This window comes from Channa argus, chromosome 7, assembly GCF_033026475.1.
Source record: "Channa argus isolate prfri chromosome 7, Channa argus male v1.0, whole genome shotgun sequence".
Taxonomy (NCBI): Eukaryota; Metazoa; Chordata; class Actinopteri; order Anabantiformes; family Channidae; genus Channa; species Channa argus.
This window is the reverse complement of record NC_090203.1, coordinates 4,068,285-4,092,518: the sequence shown is the minus strand read 5'-3', so window position 1 is coordinate 4,092,518 and position 24,234 is coordinate 4,068,285. Positions and strand designations below refer to the sequence as shown.

The 24,234-nt window shown below is 39.2% G+C and overlaps 3 protein-coding genes across 3 annotated transcripts in view; 2 read left to right on the top strand and 1 right to left on the bottom strand.

The window, feature by feature from the left end:
* Window positions 1-8,291: 8,291 nt before the first annotated feature.
* Window positions 8,292-15,514, top strand: tmem106ba (transmembrane protein 106Ba). The gene is made up of 8 exons (XM_067510851.1): window positions 8,292-8,457; window positions 10,228-10,438; window positions 11,487-11,550; window positions 11,687-11,846; window positions 12,306-12,446; window positions 13,000-13,049; window positions 13,134-13,187; window positions 14,283-15,514. The coding sequence occupies exons 2-8, from the start codon at window positions 10,240-10,242 to the stop codon at window positions 14,398-14,400; spliced, it is 786 nt and encodes a 261-aa protein (XP_067366952.1). The 5' UTR covers window positions 8,292-8,457; window positions 10,228-10,239; the 3' UTR covers window positions 14,401-15,514.
* Window positions 15,515-19,622: 4,108 nt separating this feature from the next.
* seraf (Schwann cell-specific EGF-like repeat autocrine factor) lies at window positions 19,623-23,271 on the top strand. The gene is made up of 5 exons (XM_067510850.1): window positions 19,623-20,103; window positions 20,601-20,696; window positions 21,458-21,562; window positions 22,522-22,617; window positions 22,920-23,271. The coding sequence occupies exons 1-5, from the start codon at window positions 19,890-19,892 to the stop codon at window positions 23,027-23,029; spliced, it is 621 nt and encodes a 206-aa protein (XP_067366951.1). The 5' UTR covers window positions 19,623-19,889; the 3' UTR covers window positions 23,030-23,271.
* vwde (von Willebrand factor D and EGF domains) overlaps window positions 23,272-24,234 on the bottom strand; it is a 25,333-nt gene continuing 24,370 nt past the window's right edge. The window contains exons 30-31 of the mRNA XM_067510849.1: window positions 24,055-24,152; window positions 23,272-23,915 (exon numbers count right to left, since the gene is read on the bottom strand). Coding sequence (XP_067366950.1) covers window positions 23,901-23,915; window positions 24,055-24,152 — 113 coding nt within the window. The 3' untranslated portion in view covers window positions 23,272-23,900. The remainder of the gene's footprint in view (window positions 23,916-24,054; window positions 24,153-24,234) is intronic.

Sequence of the window (24,234 nt, the reverse complement as noted above, 5' to 3'; positions counted from 1 at the left end):
TAGTTTTCAGCTACCAAACATAAAAGCAAACATGAAAAGATGCCCTCTGTGTTAAATGTACATGCAATCCTCATTATGGAATGTCACATATGAACAGGTAAAACTGTAACTGTGGTATTTAGGCTTCTCTAATCAGCAGGGTTTCTGCTTTACACTGTTCTTTTATGTAATTTAGGTCATAGCAAATACAATAATAAAGTTACATAAATGTAGATGCACAGTATGAGGGAGAAAGAGATCCTTTCTACTGATACTGTCATACATAGAGCTCTATGGCCCAAGAACCAAGACCTTTTAAGGTCAAGGTCAGGCCAACATGCCGGATAGCCACTCAGCCAGCCCTGCATTAATGCCGAGCCATTTTTGTCTCTGTCCTCTCGTATACAAGCTGCAAATTAGAGAGATTAGAATAACTGCGGACTGCCATATTTCATTTGCCATGCTAACATCAAAATAAGCTCTCAGAGAGAATAAAGAGCCTTTATTTTATGCCATCAGAGCACCTCTTACCGTACGTCTTCTTTCTTTTGTATTCTACACATCTGAACGCTGCACAAAAAATATTTGTACATTTATTTTTTGAATCTAAATACTGTTGCTCTCCATGCAGGACTGGTACCATTGCCATGTGATAATAAGACCTGATGAGATGCATAGTCAATTTGTCAAGAGGCAAGCTGCAATATCTTGTTGAAATCAAAATAAAAGCCACAATATTGTGTTTAATAATGATTTTGTTCAAAGTCCCTGTATACAAAAATGTTTTAATTAAGGTAAAGTATAATTTAGCTTTTTATTAACTATGCCATACAATGACAGATCACAAAGAGGTTCTTATAATGATGAAAATTACATTTTTGTTAAATTTAGTTTGGGGACATAACAAGCCTTGCCAAGGCACCTGCCTCCCAACTTTGCCAGTGTGTGGTCCATCTACATGGCCTCCTAATTTCCCCTAGTCCTGACTTGAATGCCACTAATCACTGGTGGATAATGAAGACAGTTTCTTACTCCACTGCTGGTATTACTTCGATGGCTGATGAACTTTTGTGTTTGCCACATTTTCAGTTAGATCATCGTTAAAACTTCTGATACTCATTATGAATTTCTCTGTGACAAAAATGTTCAGTGTAGCCTTAGTTTTGAGTGTAATGAAACTATTCCTCATGTCCACCAGTGATAGGAGCAGATTACAATGCTCCAAAGCTGAAGATTAATGCAATATATTTCTGATGATTGCCTTAGTAACTGACCTTGACCAGAATGGGAACCCAATTAGATCACAAGAAGGCACACAACTGAGAATTTAGGAAGAAAAAAAGTGACGTACATAACTGGTTTCTAAGTGAAAGCAGTTGAAACTGGGCGATCAGTTTCCCAGCTAAAGCCTTATCTTCCAGACATGAGAATATATGAGTTGAATTACTGGGATTCTTCCTCCGTCTTTCCTGTTCTTATCGGCCTTCTAACAGTCTTTGTGGATCCTGATATTGTTTTTGCCGCATTGCAACCATAGTATTCTATCTGTAGCTCTCCCTTTTTCAAATTGAGCATCAGATTGGATTCCAGCGCACGTTAATCAGAAATGTTGCATGGTGTTCAAAGATGACATGCTTTATAAGCAGAGTGGAAAATAACCATCAGGCTCCAGCCTCCAGACAACATGCTGGCAGATTCGGACAGAAACTAGTATGTGCGTCAACCGTCCACATTGGCAGGCACCCAATCATTGTGTGATTCAACCATTTCTGATTCTAAAAATTCTAAAACAGTAAATGTCAGATTTAGTGGCTTTTGCTTAGGCTACATTGGTCCCAATGTAGCTTTAACCTGCAGCTAATCCCAAAGCTCAGCTAAGATCTTCTCTTTCAGTGGATGCATGTCATGCCAGAGTCAGACAGATGCGAGCATCACTGGCTGAACGGGCCAGAGTTGAATCACAGGTCGGTTGCACGAGGCAACAACAACCAGAGGATATTGTACACTTCCACCGCATGGTAGATATGCTTGGAAACATCTGACAAGGCTCCCTGCTGGGGTCTATCCAGTCTCTAAAGTGTCACGGCACTGCCAGCGATGAATGTTGGTTAAGTGCCTGGATGCATAAAATAACCCAGCTATTGTAAATCCCCACATCTCTGGTGCCTTTCTGCTGTATTTACCATGTTTTCCTCATGTGTCATAACAGTAACAACTGAGAGAAAGAAAAAAAAAAAAGATGATCACATTGTGAAAAGAAAAAGAGTTGTTCAAATGCTTGTTGTCTAAACTAAATTCCTTATTTTTTATGTCTAAAGAAAGGCATTTCTTTCATCTGATGATACATAGTCACAAAGCAAAAGCACGTCGGAACAAACGGAAAACTTACTTTAACATTTACAGATCAGTTCTGAAAACATGCCTTCACACGTGCATGCATTTCATGCCACTGTGGCAAATAGGCAATCAAATTCCTCAAAACAACATTTTGTTAAAATCCACATCACAGTTTCATAACACCAAACATCACTCATTTACAAATTTGGGTTTCAATTTGTTCTACATATTTAGCCGATTCAAACGCAGTGTGCAGCCGTGTGGCTAATTCTTTTTTTATCCTTTTCTCAACACTTGCTTCTGGTTTCTGCTGCGTAGAATCCTTTGCAAAATAAAATCCTTTTGCTGGGTCAGACCATGAGGAATCCCCATAAAATTTAGTTCAACGTGCCATTTTCCAGCCTGCTGTTGTTAAAAAAAATTTGATTTCTATTGGCAGTGCAGAATTCCTATAGAGAATCAATTTCAAAACGGAAAGATTTTGTGTTGAGTCATAATCCTACATTATGATAATTTTTGGGATGATTCCACTCTGACCCCATATTTGATCTCAGACAAAACAAGCCCATGATAAATGCTATTTGTGCTGCCACCCGGCCGAGCAAAGTGATTTTTTTGTGAAGAAATTGTTGCTAGTGATATCATAAAACCATGTGAACCAGTTTCATCCCTTAAAACTTTATTCCATCAATTGAGACCAAGTGTGCTGCAGTATTAAAGTGTTAATGTGTTTGAGAGCGCAGTCACTACCGTTTATTTTCAATGACGCTGCTCGGTTTTTCAGCCTGGGACATATAAATAAAAACCTTTTTAGTAATTTCCCATTAATTCAAACAGGCCTAGTTTTACATGTCATCAAATGTTTGACTACTTCAGAAATAACGCGGCCTTATACTGGACTGGTATAAATGGCTGTAATATAAAACGAGAGGCTTATCAGTTAAACATGAAGTGTTTCGGTGAAACGTCATGTTTTGTTCTACTCTAAAGACGGGAAATTTAGTGAACCACCACTCTGCAGACTCATTTTCAATTTAACACCAGACATTAGCTCATCAAATACTATAAACTCAAAATATCCTCTACTTCACCTCTGCAGTGTGGAGTTCTACACATTCCTTCTGAAGCCGTGCTTCTGGTTTGAAGTGCTGACACCTGAAGTAGGCTGACATGTCCTCACCGCTCGCTCCCCCTTATCAAGGACACACAGGCAGCTTCCTCGCACTGCAGACTGGACCAGCGCTGCCACTTTTAACCTGCCGCCTCAAACTAGTGCTGAGGTGTTTTCATACGCCTCATGGTGATTCGAAATGAATTAGCCCTCTCTGCGTACTACACGACTGTATCGGTACTGAGCTGCAGTGACAAGGAGAGGAATCTGAGATTAGGGAAGACACAGCGCTGCATGAATAAACAGGGCAGGAAGCTAACCTGTGTGCCTGCTGGCAAGCATGAAGTTTTAACAAGCATGTTGACAGCACATTTACTTCTTAGGTTAGATGGTTTGGCAGGTTGTGATAACAACAATGCCTGAAAGCCCAGAATCCTCCCTCTCTCAAGCTAACTGCACTCAGTTTATTAGGCGTCACGATGTGATGCAAACTAACTGCACGAAAACAATCACAACACACACACAAATCTCCATGGCTTTAAGGTAAAGAATATTGACAATATTGACAATATTCCCATGCTTGGAAAATTGAGTATAACACATAAAAGACCGAATAACACAGTGTGCAGCAAGGCTCAATTTTCCTACCCAAACTTCCTAACAGGAAAGAGCACCAGAGGGAAAAAAAAAAAAAAAAAAAAAAAAAGGATGTGCAATCTATAATGCCCAGTGAAACAATCACAGAACGGAAATCAAGTGTTAAACATCTCTAACTTGATGGGAGGAAAAATGACCAAAAACAGGTCCTGGTCAGGGAAAAGAAACTGCACTGATGGCCTCCTTTAGATGCACCTAGTGCTCGGAACAATGCCTGGTTTCCTGCCAAAGTGCCTAGTGAGCTGACAAATCCAACACCGCACAGTTGGTGTAACTTCCAAGCCACCTAATAACAGAAGAGGAAATATTCTGACCCTGAACTCTCCGATCAGTAGCACCAGATCTGCACTGCATTGTACACATATTCCGGTCCTCCGTGTTAATCTTGGCTCTTGTTGCACGTTCACATTTAATTACCTGGAGAGCCTAGGTGCTTCAGAAAACATTTAGAAAGGACTGTGAATGGACATCAATAAAGACACATTTTCTCTAAAGTAGTAAATCTGTATTTGGGGGCCACTGCTGGTGCTGTTGTGTCATGTAGTTCTGTCACAGTGGCGTTGTGACATGTTGATGTTGCCAAGTGGGTCGTGGTTACAGCCAACCTGTGTCAAACAGCGATTTCCATTATTTTTAATGTGACTACCAGATGGCAGCTGCACACAGCCCTGTACAATGACTAAAATGACGCAAAGTTAAACAATCAAAAAAGTGGGAACACTGAAAATCAATATAGTCATTAAACTAGAGTCATCTGGTACTCAAACAAACACTAATTGATATTTGCAAATATCAGCCTGACTTGAGGTTTTCAGTACAGTTGGAGCGAGTGTTGCTAATTTATGAGCCATTTCCCACGTGCACCTTTCTCTTGCCATGCTAGGTTGTGTGTATTATTCAGAGGGGTTGCTATGAAATCATTGAGATATTAAACTGACTAAAATAAATGTAATGTTTGCTCACAGGAATTAATGACCATGCTGTTGTTGACATGAGGATTCACCTGGCTCAGTGCTGCTGACTCATACAGTCACATGTGGCAGCACACTGCCATCATCTGGTTCATCCAAGCTCTACAAGTTGTTACAATAAGAGTTGACTGTTTTTTGTGAGTTGAGGTTTTTATTTTTTCAGTGCTCTTAATTTTCTCTACTTGTCATTGGTCTCAAAACAGGTGTTTTAACTGTCCCAAATACATTTTAAGAGAAATAATCCTGAATAAATTATTTTAATATAATAAAGTGCTCTGACCGTTCTATACTAAAAAAAAACATTCATTGCGGCTTCACAAATAAACATGTGATTTAAATGACTTAATTTAATAATATGATGAATTCTAGATGATTAAGAGTCAGAATGGTCATGTCCGTGGCAAAGCTTGCTCACAATGAAAAACCCTTTCACATGTTTCTGTCATCTGACAAGATTTTCCAGGAACTGCAGCAGCCCCTGCATCCAGGACGTCGTCTGTATATGTGGGACAAACTTTCCAAACACTAGCTGTGATGCTTGTTGGTCAGAGGATGAAGCTACTTTTGGTCTCTATGCTGTTGCAGCAGCATACTAGAAATCCTGATCTACTGCCCAAAATGTTTCATGTATTTAAGAATTTTGTCGCTTTTAAATTGAAGGCTTCAGGCTATTGTTACATAACTTAAATTGACAGCATCAACTTTTTATTTCATTCAAAAGGTGTATTTTTGTGTGGTAATTATGATGGACTCTGTCACTGGTGATGATAAAAAATAATTTATACATATTCCTTTAGTATAACATTCCTAAAAAGAAGTACTGTACACCACTATTAAGAGGCAGGGTTTCATGATCTTGGCATCAGGACATCATGCATGTGTGAATTTTAAAATTAAAAAGATTTTAATTTTAATTTTTTTTTTTTTTTTACATTACTAGTGGTGATCTCAATGTCTAACTTTAGGAAATTAAGGGAACATATAAACTCAAAATCCCTCCATGCTCCACCCAGCCCTCCCTCTCCCTGCTCCACTACAGTTTGCCAAGCATCTATTAAGTCTGACATTATTAGGTTATTATTTTTTATATCCTGTAGTGTCAATATTTTTCCAGTACAACTACATTTACTTAAGTACTGCCCTGCAGATTTTTATTATCTGTGCTACACTTGAGCATTTCCTCTTTGTAGTGTATAAAAACTCCTCTTTAAGAAATTGTCTAAAATTCATATAGTCGAATACATTTAGTTGACAGCTTAAGTTGCGCCTTAATTTTCACACCGAGCTTTTAAAAATAAAACATATTATTAACTTTTAAAATATAATGCTTTTTATAGTCTACATTCATTGACCCATCAGTATATAAAACATGAGCTTCACTGTGACCAGCTATAATATTAAAATGCTCCATAAAAGATATGAATGAATGAATGAATAATGATCCTACTGTATCTATAATAAAGGTGGTGGAATGTCATCATTTACTTAAGTACTAAGTTGAACTGAAAATATTGAGGCATGTCACTTCACTTTAACATTGAAAGTTTCAGGTTACATTTTTAAATATAAAACACAATCAGTTTCTAAAATATTGTTAAAGATCTAACTACTGAACTGTAAGGGGCTTTAAATTAGCCCCACCACAATATCAAAATGCTGCATCAATGGTTGCGCATCAGTGACTGAATTAGATAATACACATAACAGTATATTAGCAAATGAAATGTACGTACATTTACTCAAACTCCGCACTTAATAAATTTGTACCTTATTTTAATATTTCTATTTTATTCCATTATTCTTCAGCTACAATAGAAAGGGAAATAATACGTCTGAGAGAAAGAGTGAGTGGTTATGCAACAAATAGAGATTACTTAACAGAGATAACCATTACAAAGTGCAGGGAGCACTGCTGTTGAGTTGGGGCGTTTACCACAATGTAAGTTTTTTGTTTTTTTTTAGTTCAGTGCCCGCATGTAGATTTGGTAATGTTTTTACACTGGATGCCCTTCCTGATCCTGATGCAACCCTCCCCAATTTCTACTTCGCCTGGACTAGTTTAACAATTCAAAACTTCATATATTATATAGTATAAGAATATTCACAATCTGAATTAGTGGTACAAGCAATGCAAGGCATACAAGGACTTTGCTTAATTCATTGGTTGCTCTCAAGGACATGTTCAAGGAATTCATGTAATACAATACAATACATATAACAAACAATGAAACAGAAAAAAAATGAATAAATTAAAAAGGGCCTAAAGAAGGCAGACCCCGGTGCAGGGTGTGTGGCGGATCCAACATAATCACTTGTGTACTTAAAGGGCAGTGTGTGCGTTTTTGTGTGGGCATGCAGTGGTTAAGTGTTAGTGTATCCAGTGTCTACAATAGTATATCAGCAATGTATCAGTATGTATGAGGTCAGCTGTTAATGACTGCAATGGCCTGAGGAAAGAAACTGTTCTGGTGTCTGGTGGTTTTGACAGTAAGAGCTCTGTGGCACCTGCCAGAGGAGATAAGCTGGAAGAGGTTGAGTCCAGGGCGAGATGGGGTCAAGTAGTGATTTTATTTGCCCGTTTCCTGGCTCTCAATGTGTCCAAGTCCTGGAGAGTGGACAGGGGAGCACCGATGATTCTTCCTGATGCAACCCTGCCCAGTTTCTCTCGGGCTTGGACCGGAAGAGCAGAATGACAATTTCTGCTTGATTAGTATATTATTATCTGAACACCATTACTGATACTGACAAGTTAGAGGTCACTCTGCCTAACAAACACAAATGCTTTTGATACTTTCGGAAAATAAAGTACTACTTCTGTGTACTTCTTCCGCTGCAGGCATCCCTATAGTAGTTTTTAGAATAGTTTTAAAATAGTGTGTTTCTAGTGGTTTCTTTGTACTTTATGGTACAGCATGTTGTACATCACTCGGTTTTTACATTTTGCATTATGCAGGTATACCTGCAGACTTCATGAATGAAGTCTAAGTAAACGGGCCTCGAACAAATCCTCCGTTTTTTGCTTACATTTGTTTAGAGAAGGGCTCATTCAGCTGTGTATTCATTTTGGGGCCTGTGCAATAGGGAGCGTGTTTCTGTTCTTTACACTCAACACCATTCATGACGTCAGTGTTTATTCCAAAACTGATATATTACACTGCATTACTTTTACCGTGATGTACCGAATAACCTGCCATATTGAGTATGGATGTCCGTTACTCTAGTTATGGAGGAGGATGCAGGGAGGAAGCACGCACACATACACACACGGTCCAATGAGCGGCGGCGGCGGCAGCGGGGGGGGTGTGTGTGATACAATCGGCTCCATTCCTCACTGCTGTTAACCACAACAAAACAGCGACGGTGCAGCGAATGGCACAAAACTCCGAGTGAAGTACAACACAGGTAGGACGTTTGGTGACGGCTAAAAGCGCGTGGCCTGCTCACTGTCTGGGGAGGATTTGCCGTCACTGCTTGTTCGGTTTGTCTGCGGTCGCCCAAACGAGCGATTCGTGCCATTTATCAATCAAGTGGGCGTTAGACCAAATTTCATGTCGCTACGTCGATCGATTTCAAATAATATACTAAGTGATTAAATGTGGCATCTGGTGGTGAATCGAAGCCGCTTTGATCCGGCCTGTACGCCGTGTTCCCTGGCTGAGCCTCGGCTGCCTAGCAGCATCATGGCGGCGGCCTGGCCTGTGCTCGCTGCGTGTTATCTCACGCCACACATCATGAACCGTGTCTCTGCGGTTTAACTGTGACACCTCGCTTTTGGTGTTTTTTCCTGATGATGCGCTTTGCTTGTCACGTTAGCGGTAACTAGCAGCGGTTGCTTTGGCCTACAGTGATCCGTTTCTACCAGTGGTTGAAGCGACTGAACCATTCGGGATTAACTGCTTTCGTGTATAAATGTGCCCTAAAGTGTGTCTGGATGATCATTTAAATAAAACTACGAGCGGTCTTTTGTAACAAACACACACACACACACACACACAATATTGCATTGTGCTACTCTATAATAATTACGTCATTGAAATGTGCATTGTTTTGGTTCCTCTACAGACATTAACATTAGCTAATTAAAGTCAGAAGTTAGCAAACCTCGAGTCTACTTAAACCAACAAGATTGAAGATGAGACTTCTGGCTACTTTGAGCTTTTCAAAACCTTCTCACACCTTTTTTTTCTCTGTTATTCACAGGAGGTGTTTATTTTTTCAAGATATAAAAAATATGAGACTACTTCAGATTATTAACTTAACTCCAAACTGTAAACCTAAATTTGCAATAACCTGGAAAGTAGGAGTCTTTTGATTCGAATACCAAGGGGGGAAAGAACACGATAAAAAAAGTTACCTTACTGTATTGCAAGACTGACCTGTGACCTGTGACCTTCAAGTCAGAAATGTGATAAAAATGTTGGTTATCCGGTGAAGCGTAGGTTTGGTAATTGGGTTTTGTTTTTCTAATTATCAAATCAGAAACGGACTCAGTTGTGTTTTTCCATACTGATCCGGATTATTTATAACTCAAACTTCTAGGAAACTTGATCAGGAAAATAGCTTCAGAATTAGGTTTGTCAAACTATTATTAAATGGTCCCCATGTATGGTTTACCTGGGGAGTGAGGCACAACGTTGGCCTAATACAAAGTGTGGTACAAGGTTGTATGGAGAATGATGTCCGTGGCAGGTAAACTCCACACCTGGAGTGGGATTGTTTAGGGACAACGGTACGTTTGGTACAACAATAAGACGCAACAGAGAAGTACAGTAGTGGCTAACTGCAACTACTAAAAGTAGTAAAGTATTTTATAAAGTAATCTATACTATTTCTGTGTGTGGTAAAAGTCCTACAGTCGTAATTTTACTCAAGTGTAAGAATAAAAAAAATTGTCGATTAGTTTTCATTTATTTGTTGTTAATTGTTGGTCCATAAAAAATACAAATATCAATGCTAGTGTAAACTAATACTTGGTTTATTCTGTGCATTTGTTTTTCACCATCACTGTGCACCAGCTAAAGTGTTTTCTCCTGGGAAATGCTTCCTGGAATTAGTCCAGGCCCAATTCTACATAGCTGTGAAATAGATGTGTTGTTAGTCAGCATGTCCTGCGGCTCCTAACATTGTTTGGCAGGTTCTCTCTGATTATGCTACATTTTGTGTTGCACACAGACAACTGCAGTTATGGGCAAGTCCCAGTCACACTTGGCCAAGCACAAAGATGAGAGTAAGGATGCGTTAACAGCTTCTGGCGAGTACAGCAACAATCACGCAGAAGATGAAGTTAAAAACGGGGATGTGTCTCAGTTCCCTTATGTGGAGTTCACTGGACGTGACAGTGTCACGTGCCCTACGTGTCAGGGCACCGGCAGGATCCCGCGAGGTAAAACATACTTCTTTCATCAGTTATTACTCACATTTTAATGTTTGCCTAGAGAGCAATGCCCTGAATATTTTGTTTCCATATAACATGAAATATTCATGAAAAATTAAGCAATGATCACATCCCTATTTTTTAAGTGTTCACCCATCAAAAACTTTGCTAATTTGCTTTATCAGGACAACATGTGGCAATTTAAACTATCTACACATTTTCAGTCCAAATTTGCTGAGCTTTGGTGCAAAAACAGGCATCCTGTTTTCCCAACCTGTCCGTGCTGACTTTAAACGTCTGAGAAAAACAGGAACAAGAACCCCAAATACACAGATATGCAGTGAGAAATAAATCATTTGGAAAAAACATTTTGTGTACAAGGACTCGTATGCAAAGTGTTTTCAGGGCATTTAAAGCTGCAGAGGGCAGCTCTAAGCTGAGCCATCAATAGAAAGTTCACTCTCCACTATTCAGGCAAGTTTTGGTTCAATTTTCACATGCCCCTTTAGAATTTTACTGTGCCAAATGGGTACACAGAGGGTGATACCACGATGGCTCAAAGTCGGGTAAATGGTTTTGTACTATTAAAAAAGTAAAGAAGCATTCACATGCTTCAAAAACATGTCTTAAAGCAACAAACAAGTGCTCATATGAATACTGAAAGAAGTCCCATTTGCTGTAATCAGTCATCCTGGTCATACAGGTCATGGGGGGCAAAATCCCACAGTTCCTGTATTCAGATGTGTAGAATTCTAAAACCAGGCTTAAAGACTCTGAGTTTGTATTTTGCATAAAAGTCCTTCTAAGTGTTTCCGTCCAGTGTTTTCCTGCTGTGTTTCAATGGAATGAAAAATAAAAGGAAGATTTGAACTCAGAAATCTGCAAGTTTGTATGATATCTGCTTGATATCACTGCTTTCAAAAGGTTGTAGCCTATTATTTCGCTCTCTGCTTACTTAGTAAGTTGTAACAGCTGTTGTATACAGTAGCATACTGAAATACAAAATGATCCTTTTCTGATTCTGATCCTGTCTTTTTTTGTTGTTGTTGTTCATTAGGTCAAGAGAATCAGCTTGTGGCTCTAATTCCATACAGCGACCAAAGGCTCAGGCCAAGCAGGACGTAAGCCAGAACCCTTTTTATAAATCAACCGTCTTAGCCGTCCGTGTGATGAAATGAAATGAATGCACAGTAGCGTGAGACTTTGAACTAATCAGCTGCTTTCAGGGTCTCACTTCTCTTTTTCCCTCTCCTGCAGAAAGCTGTATGTCACGATATCAGTTGTCCTTTGCCTGCTGCTCTGTGGCCTGGCTGTTTTCTTCCTTTTCCCTCGCTCCATTGATGTCACCTATGTGGGAGTAAAGTCTGCCTACGTCTCCTATGACCAGGACAAACGAATCGTCTTTCTCAACATTACAGTACGATTATGCAGCTATGCTTCCGTCACTGAAGATGAAATTCTAATAATACTCTGTGGGAGAACTTCAGAATTTGGCTGGTGTACAATAACATTTTAAACTGTAAAGTTGGAATCAGTATTTTTAACAAAAGATCACATGACTGCTCATAGTGATAAACACACAGTACTTGGTTCGGTCTCACTGCTCAACACTAGACAACGTTAGCAACAACATGATGAATACTGTAGAGCATTTAGCAGTAGGTGGTGAAGAACAAAAACATGCCAAACAGTGGCGACTCCGAATGAATTCTTATGTTGCTCTATGCATCCTTATCAACTAGATTTGAAAATATATCAGTGTATAGCTAACTTCTGCTGATTTCTGAAGCTCACATTAGGTAAAAAAGTACATTTATTGTCAGTTGTATTTTAGAATGACTTACTACAACGGTCACTTTTGTTCCCCTCCATCCAGAGCACTCTAAACATCACCAATAATAACTACTACACAATATCTGTGACCAACATCACAGCACAAGTGCAGTTCTCCAAGACGGTGATAGGCAAGGCCAAATTCAAAAACAGCACGGTGATCCTGCTACTGGATGAAAAGCAGGTAGGCCAAAGAACTCGTGCACACAAAGACCACACTCAAAATTCAGCATAGCTATGCTGGTGAGGAAATCGTTACTACTATGGGTTACAGAAAACGGAGTCTAAGGAAAAAGCCAAGGATTTCTGATGCACTAGTTAAGACTTACACGACAGATCAGTGTGGCTACGCCCACAGACCAGACCAAGGAACCTCAGGCATCTTAACAACTTTCTATCATGTGCCTACAGAAAAAAACGTCAATTATACCTTTGTACAATCCAGAACTTTAAACAAATGTTTAAAATCCATCACAAACACAGACATCACAAATCTTGGTACCACTTCACTCCACTGATTAAGAAAATTGTTAAGGAAAAACCTGTATTAATCAATAAGCTTTTGTTTACATTATTACAATAAACTACATACTGTAGGCGCTGTATATTTTGCACTTCTGGTTAGTTACTAAACTGCATTTCGTTGCCTTGTACGTGTGTAATGACAATGAAGCTGAATCTAATATATAAAAAAAGATTTTTTTTTTACTCATTGTGTTGTTTCTTCTTATTTACAGATTGATTACACAGTCCCCACTACTATTGCTGATGAGATGAGTTACATGTTGTAAGTATCTTATTAGAAATTTTAAAAATGCACTGTTTACAGATTAATCATTTTTATAATCTTAATTCATTTGTTTTCTTACAGTGACTACTGCACATTGCCAACCATTAAGGTTCACAACATAGTGGTCATGATGCAGTAAGTGTGACTTGATGTACATCGTTTTAAACATTATTTTTACAGTAACATGCTGTCATTGATTTCTGCCTTTTAACTCATCACGTTTTGTTTTTTTAACATTTCTGTCCTCCACACTCACATATAGTTTCCCCCACACTGAAAACTGAAGAGCTGCTCAGAAAAAACCAAAACACAAGCAGAATGTAAATTGAATACAGCAAACATTTACGGCGTAAAAACTGCCAAATCAGCATGCGGACAATGATCTTCTATGGCGACCCTGAACTCACGGGATGAGCCGAAACGACAAAACAAAATTGTAATACGCTGAAGGCTACTTGTGAGTGCTAGTGTATTGCCACCTTGCGTCTTGTGCATTTACAAGATAGTGTATTTATCCCAAAAGGGGACCAATGGTTGGTAAGCTTTTGCTTACAAAAGGAAATTTGAAGAAATATTGGATAATCGAAATAGTTGCCGCTTCGTTTTCTAGTTCTTCAGATTGTCAATATATCAACTAATTGACTAGTCTTTGCAGCTATAACACAAGTATACTAGAAATCACTTTGTAAAATATAAGTCGTTCCAGGCCATTGAAAATTTACTTTCTATCAACCCAAGATAAGTAAAAACCCTGCTGACAAATGATCTAGACTATAACTGCCATGTCATTTTTAGAATGAATATGTTCAAATTCTAGATATTTATTTAATCCGGTACCCACCTGTGGTGATTTAAATAGAAATTTTGAAATATTCTGCCCCAATGAAATATTCATAATTACGTAAACTCAAATTATAAACCAGGTAAAAGTTAACTTTGTTCATCCTCTAATTGTATTATCAACAATCCCCATATGAACAGTAAAACAAAAAATCAGTTTCTTCTACACACGTGTAAAATCCAGTGTTGTCCATAAATGATTAAACACACACTGCTCCATTCACTTCAGAAGCTGAAGTTATTCTTTAAGGAAGTGAGGCTTCTATCTACCTTCCTCAGCCAGATTCTCTGCACAGCTGCAGGAACTAGAAACCAAAGTCATCCTGAACAGCTCACCTTATCCAACCTTCGTTGTTTGATGTGTGGTACTTTCCTCTGGTTATTTTTTAGGGTGACGGTGACGACATCGTACTTTGGCCACGCGGAGCAGGTCTCCCAGGAGATGTACCAGTACGTGGATTGTGGGGGAAACACCACCTCCTTGCATGGGCATGTGCAGGTCTACTAATAACGCAAGCAACAGAGCCCAAGCATTAGATATAGAGGTTAGCTGGACTGGTTTGCACATAGCACATTTTTGCTCGGTGACAATGGAATAATAGACAGTGACACAATTTCCTAAAATAGTCAGTGGCTCATTCATTCCCAAATTCCCAACCACATCATTCATTTTCACTTTAAATGTGGTGTTTATAATATTGTGCAATAAAACCTCTAACTTGATGGTTGCTTATTTGTCAAAGAGGCTGATGAAAGCGGACACACCTGCTACAGCGACAGGTTTGGGACAAAGAACTCAAAGAACTTAAGTCATTTTTCATCCCGGTGCCAACAAAATCGAAAACAGTCACGTGACTTAAAGGCGTTCCCATCGTGTTTACAGGTAATACTCAAGAAATTAACTGCTAAAAGCAGATGCACTTTAGCCTAATCCTTATTTAAGTAAATTAATAATGCAGCATCTCACCTCATGCAATGAGGTGAGATGAGAAAGCCACAAATGCTACTGCCCCCATTTTATTCTATACAACTGTGAAGCATTTAATGAAAATTACAATTGTGAGAGGTGCATGACTTTCGACACAATGAAAACCACTTAGTTTGCAAACACGATGTTCTATCCTGTTTTCATTCCCCCCTCCCTATATTCCTTGATATTGTGTAGTGTAAAATGGATGATGTATAATGTTTCGTATGTTTGCCTCACTTTCTCTTCAGCTTGTCTGAGAACAGTTTCTTTTATTCATCTTATGTTTGAGTTATTTAAAGGCAAATGTAATTACACTGAAGATAATTACATGGGCATAGCTTATTGAATAATTAAAACCATTTGTCATTTAATTAGTTTCATAGCAAATGTGGATTGAAAAATATAGGAATGTGTAAATGTAAAATATGTACCTTTCTCCTGGTTTGCTTTAAAACACATTAATCTCTGGTTTGTTCTATTTTTGTGAGCTATTGCCATTTTAATCCACTCCGTATATTTAACTTGTATGGAGTTTACTGCTGTTCTTGAGTTTTGAAATGACTGGCCTTTGTCATGTTTGTCCTTTTGTGGCTTTTATTACATTATCTTGGACTGGCTGATGGTTATGAGAGAATAAACAATTTGAATTATCTGATCATTTTTTTTTTTTTAACAGTGAAGATTGTAAAAAGTTTTGGATGACTTATGTTGGATAGGAGATGCCCATAACACATTTTCAAATAAAATACATTAACTTGAACATCTCTGATCCAAGTTCATTTGTGATCGCACAGGTAGAATATTCTGTTATTCAGTTACTACATAAAAAAAGTGTAACCCTTAACCAAACCTGACTGTCTAGCTGTAAACAACATACTGTGGCTGTCTTAACATTTTCCATGCATGAAACTACAAATCAAAATAAAAAATTTTGACTTTTTATTAAAAGATTTTTCCCATCCCCAGCTGTGCAGTGCCGGTCCAAGCCCGGTAGAAATTGGGGACAGTTACGTCAGGAAGGGCACGATCCACCGTGGCGACCCTGAACTCACGGGATAAGCCGAAAGGACAAAACATAAAAGCTTTTTGTGTGCTTGTAATAGTCTCTGTACACACTAGGTGGTGTTAAGTGTTCATCTTAACTACAGTATTATTCATCTCTGCTGAAAAAGGGTTCTTTTGTTTTGATTTACATAAAACCAATACATTCATCAGACAGCATCAGCCAAGGTTACTGAGTTTAATAACTGAATCTTCATTTTGCTTATAAAACTATTCATTTTCCCTAAGAACATATCTAAACAAATGATATTTACTGTATTCTTTAAACAGTAAAACTGAAATGATTTTCAGTCCTTCGGCAATATACATTTGTTCATGACAGTCTGATCCTTACATTTAGAGATGTAGTGATTCATCCTCAAGTGACGTACTGTTCTTAATTCCTGACTTTGGCCAGTGGAAATTTCCAATGGACAATAGAAGAATTCAGGGAGGCTGAAACACTGACATTGTGACCAGTTGTTGTTCAGACACGCTGCTCTGGAATATAGAATGAATAGACAAGCTGAGTCAATGTCAACCTCCATCATCCTCACCACGTTAGAGCCAAAAAAAAAAAAAAAAAAAAAGCCCATTTCCAATGCAGGTCTTTTTTCCCCCCCCCAATCTTAAGCTTAGTCTGTGTGTTTTATAGCTGGTGCTAAATATGAGTTACAAAGTTACCATTCATATGGAAAAACTGCAGAAACAAGTTTAACATGTCATTTGTCCCCAAATATCTCTAATTTAGCAATGTACATACCAATTGTAGTGTACAGTATGTGATTGAGTTACTCAGTCCAGACTCCTCACTGGGGCTACAAGCACACTGTCTCCTGTGTATCATGCTATGTTCACATCTGTTGCACTCATTAAAGCACCACCTCAGGTCAGTGGTTTGGAGCTACAGAGCTACACTGGAATGTGTGTGGCCAAAAAAGAAAAGCCAAACACAAACAGTAGGAGTTGAGATTTCAACATGCAAAATTATTAAAGAAAATGAACTAAATGACTGAATGAACTAAATCCCAATATACTGGGAGAAAAACGGGTTTAGCATTAGTTTGAATGTAAACTAGAAGTCGCATAATAGGAGTCTCAATCCAAGCTGTTGAAAAACAAGAATTACTAAGTTTCAAAGATCTGTCGCTCTGCTAAGACTAGATTCCTGAACATACAACAAATCAGTTCTTGACACAGGGTTTTGCTGCTGTAGTTAGTCCGAGGGATAAATTGTTCAACTTCAGACAGTGGAGCCGCTTATCCAGAGTGATGTGCTGCATGAGGAATAAGCAGAAGAGCAACAGGTTTAATTATACAGACTAATGCAGCCACATCCACTGCTGACTTGGTTGTGTTATTCCCATTAAAGCTGACCGAGCTCTCTAATATGGGCCCAGCACTTCCTCTCACCAGGTAAAAAGGAAATGGCTTTTCCACGTGTGTCTCACATTGAATCACATCTTAAAACAAGTCTCGCTTTCTGAAAATAAGAAGCCATAGCACTCAACACAAAACCAGTTTTCTGCGTGTCACACCCCACTGGTTGTACTTTCCCTTCACAAGCATGCAAAACATGCAGTATGTCCACTAGATATCATCCTCCTCCTCATGACTATTTCCATAAAAGCCTCATGACAAAAACAGACTGATTGTCTTCATGTGTTTCTGTTAAGGCAAATTACAAAACTGTACATTTTGCCTAAATATAGTAACTTCTACTGGGATCAGGACCGATGGGTAGTTTTGGTTAATTTGCACAGATTCAGAGTTACTGACCACTGAGGTTTCTGTTGTCTTTAAATATGCTACAAAACAGCAGTGCACTAAATCAAATTTTGTTTAGGGAGCACAAATCCTGGAATTTATATTGGATCATTTTTATATCAATGTATTTATTTAAAGCATTCAAAAGCAGCATGCTTTAATTAAACATGCTATCAATAGCATTAAAAGAATTAAACCAAAGAAAACCGCTCACAGTGTCTTAATTAAAATTTCATTTTTATTTTTGCTATACAGCGTCAGGGACACAATTATTAAATTCTGAGTTACCAAAAGCTCCTGCAAAGCCCAAAATCATCATAATGGGCCTAAATTCTTTACAACTGAGCAAAACCAAAGCGCACGGAACAGTAAAATAAAATTATCACACAAAATACCCATAAAGAATGTTTTTTCCTTTTGCTGACTAATTGTTTTCATGTCTATTTTCATACCTTGCTGCTTCTACATATATATTGGTTTTATGCACATTAGTAGTTTACGTTTTGTTTATCTGTAAATAGTACACAGTACTGGGGGGGGAATATTTGGTGAAGTAAAAGGGAAGGTTATTTCAAAAATAAAGTCAAGCAGCTTGTATTTATGAACTATGAAAGAAAAGTGCAAAAAACAGAAAACATGTCTCATTTGCATAAGAATTCAGAACGTTTGTAGAAGCCCCTCTAGAAGCAAGTGCAGCTTTGGGTCTTCTTGTGCAAGTCTCTACAATCTTCACTAAACTGTATTTGGACAGTTTCTTCCTGGCAGGTTCTTTCAAGCGCTATCAGATTGGATGGGGAACATCTGAAAACAGACATCTCCAAGTCAAATGTTCTAGAAAGTCTGGGCTTTGGCTGGGGAAAAAAAAAAAGTCAAAGGTTTGTCCCGTCTAAGCTGAAGGGGACAGTTCATTGTCAATGAATGACAACCCAGTCCCAGGTCAGGGTTAGGAGCAGGTCTTCTCCAGAGACGTCTCTATATTTGGCTGCATTTATACAGAGAACTTATCTGAAAGCCAAAAGATGTGTTTTGCTACGCTTATATTGTGGAGGTCTACAACAGCGGTTCTCAAGCCTGGTCCTCGGGGTTCCCTGCTCTGCTGGTTTTTCAGCCAACCCTTCTTACCTGGATCAGGTGTGTTCAGTCAATCAGAAACTGGAAAATACCAGTTAGCTCCACCCTTCCCACTTCTGACTGACCAAACACACCTGAAGCAGGTAATCAGCAGTGGATAGCTGGAAAACAAGCGGAGCAGGGATCCTTCAGGACCAGGACTGACAACCGCTGGTCTACAGGACATTGCGGCTTATTTTTGGTGCTATAATTCAGTGTGATTGGTGGGATCGTGTTTGCCCAGTTGCAGGCCTTTCTCAACTCTGTCCGTTTAATTCAATTTACCGAGGGTTGACTCAGGTTCAAGTTCTTGACTCCTGAAGGAAAATTACAGCAAACGAGATGCAGCCAATAGCTACTTGGACTACTTTGTAAATGAGATTTTAGTTTTTGTGAAATAAATCTGCAAACATTTCCATTTTTGTCTTTATGGGTGACTGAGTTTAAATGCACGAGCATGCATTTTTTTGTTTTTTTAGCTACAGTTAAAATACATTTATTGTTAGGCTACAAGTTAAAACACTAAAAGGGTCTTTTCCTTCCAGAAGCTACTAGCTAACGTTAGCTTTCGTGTTTTAAAAGTTAATGTCAGATCATTAAAAGCTCATTAATTAGCAAAAGAATAAAAATGTATACTGAATGACCCAATACTGTCTTTGCAGAATACAAATCCTTTATATTTCAGGTTAATGGTTTTATTCCCGAAAAAGTACTTTCAACTTAACCTTAGCTAACATTAGCGCTAACTCCTCGCTAGAAATGGCTAAACATCTAACTTCCGTATTAGCAGCTTTAGCATTAACGTTAGCGTAGCTAAAACAAGCTCCGAGTTCGGTTAAAAAGTAAAGTATCGTGTTTTCTGTGGTAGAAAAAGAACAATCTGTGCTAAGTTACAGTGTATCTGAGGCCAGGCTCAAAACTTACCTCCCGTCCAGCCCCCACACCAGGACACTCGACACTCCCCGCCCCCCCGGCACTGAGCTGCCACATTTGTAGTTTCACTGCAGTGGAGGCATCGGCTCTTCGTAGGGAATTTCTCCTCCATCAGCGTCCACCTTATCGTCTGTCTGTCCTTGCCCTCCTTTCACTCTCCAGCTCGGTGACCGGCCATGGCCCCTGTGCGTCTCGGCTCCACGGTTCTCCTTCTGGCCACCATGGTCGCTCTTGTCTCCGCGGGTTCGGACGCGCCCCGCGGAGTCGCCGTCGGGTTCGTTTTCGACCCCAAAGCGAAGTGCGACCCGCCGTGCGAACACGGGGGCGTCTGCATCCGAAACAACACATGCTTCTGCTCTAAGGGCTACGAAGGGGAGACCTGCCAGTATGGTGATGTTATAAACCTTCCGTCTTCCTAAAACGTGCACCAAGGTGCAAACATGTACAAAAGAAATGCATGAATTCTTTTTTTATATTTTGTGTACGAAATCAAAGTAGAAGAACCAATGCTTATAGATGTGTGTGTGCGCGTGTATAAAATGGAGTAAATGTGTTTATGAGCTACTTATGAGCGAGTGCATGTGCTGTGCTAAATATAAAAAATTCTCATATTACAATCATTAGTTTAATGCAGAGCTTGTGCGCCAAAGACTCGTTGTAGACAAAAGCAAACAGATCAATGGGGAAAGAAATCATCCGGATTTTAAGACCTACATAGCTCATTTGTAAATTCAAAACTGAACCTTTAATGTAAATCCACGTTTGGCGACTATTTCAAAAATCCTGGCTACTAATTTGTGTTTAAATATCTTTGATTAAACCACTGAGTGTAAAGATGACCCCAAGTACATAATGTCAAAGTCATGTCCGTCTCTTTATGAATGCAGCTAACTGTTATCCCAAATGTAAGAATGGGGGAGTGTGTCTTCGCCCTGGAAAATGCAGATGTCCTCCTGGATTTGGAGGAAGATACTGTCACAAAGGTAACAGAGTCATTTGGAAATAAAATATGTGGAAGCCAGGAAGCTAGAACCCCCCCCAACTATATTACAGACTCGTTCTAAGTGTGTGTTGTCTGTGTGTCTTGTTTTCTTCCACTTGATACTGTACAGCTGCATCCATTTTAAAACAGCTGTCCCTCAGGTTTCCTTTAACTTCAGTCACAATGTAGAATAGCAAGACTTATTTCCAAGAACACTGCAGCTGTAGTTAAAAATAAATGATTAATGTGGGAGTTAAGAGTCTGTATTTTCATATGAGACACTTTTTTGCAAGGGATCAAAATTCCGGCTGCACTTGTAAATTAAAGACCATCTTTATTGTGGGAGCCGTTTGTTGTGCCAAAAATCCCTTGGACGTCGTGGGGATTTTGTGTTTTTGCATTCATGTCAGAGTTTGAATTCTGTAAATCGCCATTTAAATGTTCCTTAGCCTGGGGGTTGGGACCCTCTCAGAGCAATGAACTTTACTTTATATCTACGTTCACTGAGTAAATTGCTAAACAATGTTATTGCATCAGGCAAAAATCCCAAAACTACTGAGGGACATACAAAACTGACAAGAAGGTGTCATACAGTGTTATATTTTAGTAATTGGCACAATTACAAATTACAAATGATTGTCAAGCCTTTAAATATAAAATCATGCAGGGTGGTGGCATTTATATTGAAAATAATATAAAAATAAAACCGTCTCATATCTCATCAAACCTGGCTGCTGACAGGCGCTTGTCTCTCTTTTGCAGTGACGTGTGACGGAGGATGTTGGAATGGAGGGGAATGCATCGCTGTCAACGGAGTGGCCAAGTGCATCTGCCCCTCAAGCTGGAGCGGCTCAAAATGCCAAGAGGGTCTGTTTAAACCTGTATCTCATTACTCCAATACAACCAAAGGTCAAAGTCACTAAATGGAGCTGGTCTCTCATCTCGAGCCATTCATCATCATCATCCTCAGCAGCAGCAGCATATTAAAATGTTTCTAATTTTTATTCTCTTCTGAGTTGATGCTGGATCAGGAAGCAACATTCAGTGTTTGGCCCCTGCAGCGTTATTTCTGACATAGTGGTCATGAATGGCATGAAGTTTTAACAGCTTGTGCACGATGACTAGCTCATCCTTGGCAGTGAAGTGCAGTTTAATTATAGTTTTTACAAAGATTTCTGAACAGGCCGAGCTGCCGTGGATACAGGACTTCCTGAAACAATATGCTAAGTCAGCAGAATATAAGACATGCACCAAAGTTCAAAGACCAAGACCTAAACCTTGTCCTTTTTAACATGTTTATCTAAATATTTTATCAAATATAATAATATAGTCTGAATCTTAACAGACAAAATGTCAAGTTATCAAACAAATGTAATGAGGAAAAGGTACAATGTTTGATGTAGGCTACATAAAGTAGGACTTAGCCCCCATTTATAGAACAATGCTGACGCTGTCCTTTGGTACATTATTACTTTGACCCGCATGCTGAAGTTAAGTAGTGTAGCATGTTTGCAGAGCAGCTGAGGCTGGTGTGAATGTTCTCACTTTGAAATGATGGCACAAGGTGAGAAATTAAGGGGTCACTGTATCAATTACCGCTGCAGATTATTAGTGCTGATGCATATTGAGACTGAAACAGTGAGGGAACGGTCGAGAAAGCCGTCGGCTTAAATTAAAGGATTAATAATAATAGCAATAGTTAGTAGTAATTCGATTGTCATTTATCTGCGTCTAAAGCAGTTTGGGCTCCGATAAATAACTTGGAGCTTAAGCTCAGATCTGCTTCCTCGCATGCTAAGAATGTCCTTGTATGGTCTGTTCCCCAGCGACTTGTCCCCAAGGCTGTAGAAACGGGGGAATCTGTGTGGCTCCAGGAATCTGCAGCTGTTCAGAGGGATGGTTGGGTGGTGCCTGCCACACTGGTGAGTTCACACGGTTTTTACAGTTTACACGCTTGACTTCTTTTTTCCTGTCCATTTCAACTCCATCCCAGCTTTGTTCACAAATTCCCTCGACTCCTGTAAACTTACATCACAGATCAGTCTGCCAAACAGATGAGCCTGATATAAAGGATATGAGGTTGTTTTAAAGGGAAGCACCTCTATGGATTTATGGTGACACAGTTCACATTTATTTCCACGTTCTCAGGCTTTGTCTTTATGTCTGACAAATGATTAACACTTTTGTGGTGTTTTTGTCTTGTCTATCATTGTCCTGGCTTTAGCCGTGTGCACTCAGCCATGCCTTAACGGAGGAAAGTGTATTTCTCCCAACAAATGCCGCTGTCGCCCCCCTTTCTCCGGCCCTCGCTGCGAGGAGAGGAAGAAGTCTTAGTAGTGTGACCTGACAGGGGTCCAAGGTCACTGAAGTTTCTTCAGGGACACAATGCTTATTAGAAATTGGTTTTGGCTGAACAATTTTTGTTTTTTTGTGTTTTTGGTAAAACGTGATTCTTTTCTTCTTTTAAACATTGAACCTGTTTAATGTTCTTGACTGTATAAACCAGTTATGTATTATACTTCCATTTGTGCTAATAAATGACTTAAAGTGTCGGCCAAATGCCGTCAGCAAAGCTCCTTTAAGGTAACAGCATCTTTATTTTGTCACGTAGTTTGTACCACAGTGTAACCTGGTGTTGATGGAAGATTTTTAGATAGACAGCCCATGATACATGTGTGGTAGCACAGTATGACGGTTTAAAACAAGCTATTTAAAGATGTACTAATAACAAAATGTATAAAACTGCATGTGTCTTCAGTCTAAAACAAGGTACTGACATGTACAATCTGGACAACAAAAACAAACACCTTAGTTTCCAGCTATAATTTGCCCAAAGTGTGAAACCAAAAATTGAAAGTTTGCCTTCAGCTTACTCAAAATCATGAGGGAAAGAGATTCTTTTGTCACCTCCTTCTTTTATACAATACTGTGCAGTAACAGTTGCATATCTGTATAAAACCTCTGTAAGCGCCACTGATGCGTTTAACAGATGTGTGTTCCTTTGAGCCTTGAGGTAGTGATATACAGAGACAAAAAGACGCGTGCAATCCATCAAGTGTCCTCTGTTGGCATTCAAATGTGCACAGAGCCACACACATCCACCAACACACACAAACGCACAGACGTGTAGTCACAATTCGTGGTGGTCTCTTCTCTACTTTGCGCATTTTGCAGCTTCTCTCATCTTATTTTAATTTCTTCTCCATCATGCTTGTGATGCCTGTGGAGGAAACATCGATTTAATACAATTACATTTCACATACATTTTCAGACAAGGTAACAGATGCAATTATTAGCACTGTTTAGTACTTAGCCCACTCAGCCATGTGTTATATTTGCACTGAGATCCCACTTGTCACCTTTATTGCGCAGGTAAGGCCTTTGTAGCCTTTCCGACAGTGGCAGTAATCGGGTAGCACACACCTCCCTCCATTCAGGCAACGCTGTGTACAGAACGCTGGAGAGAAAAAAGAATATTAAAGGATTTATTTTAAACAATCTGCGCCTCAACATAACCAGCAATACGACACATAACAGGA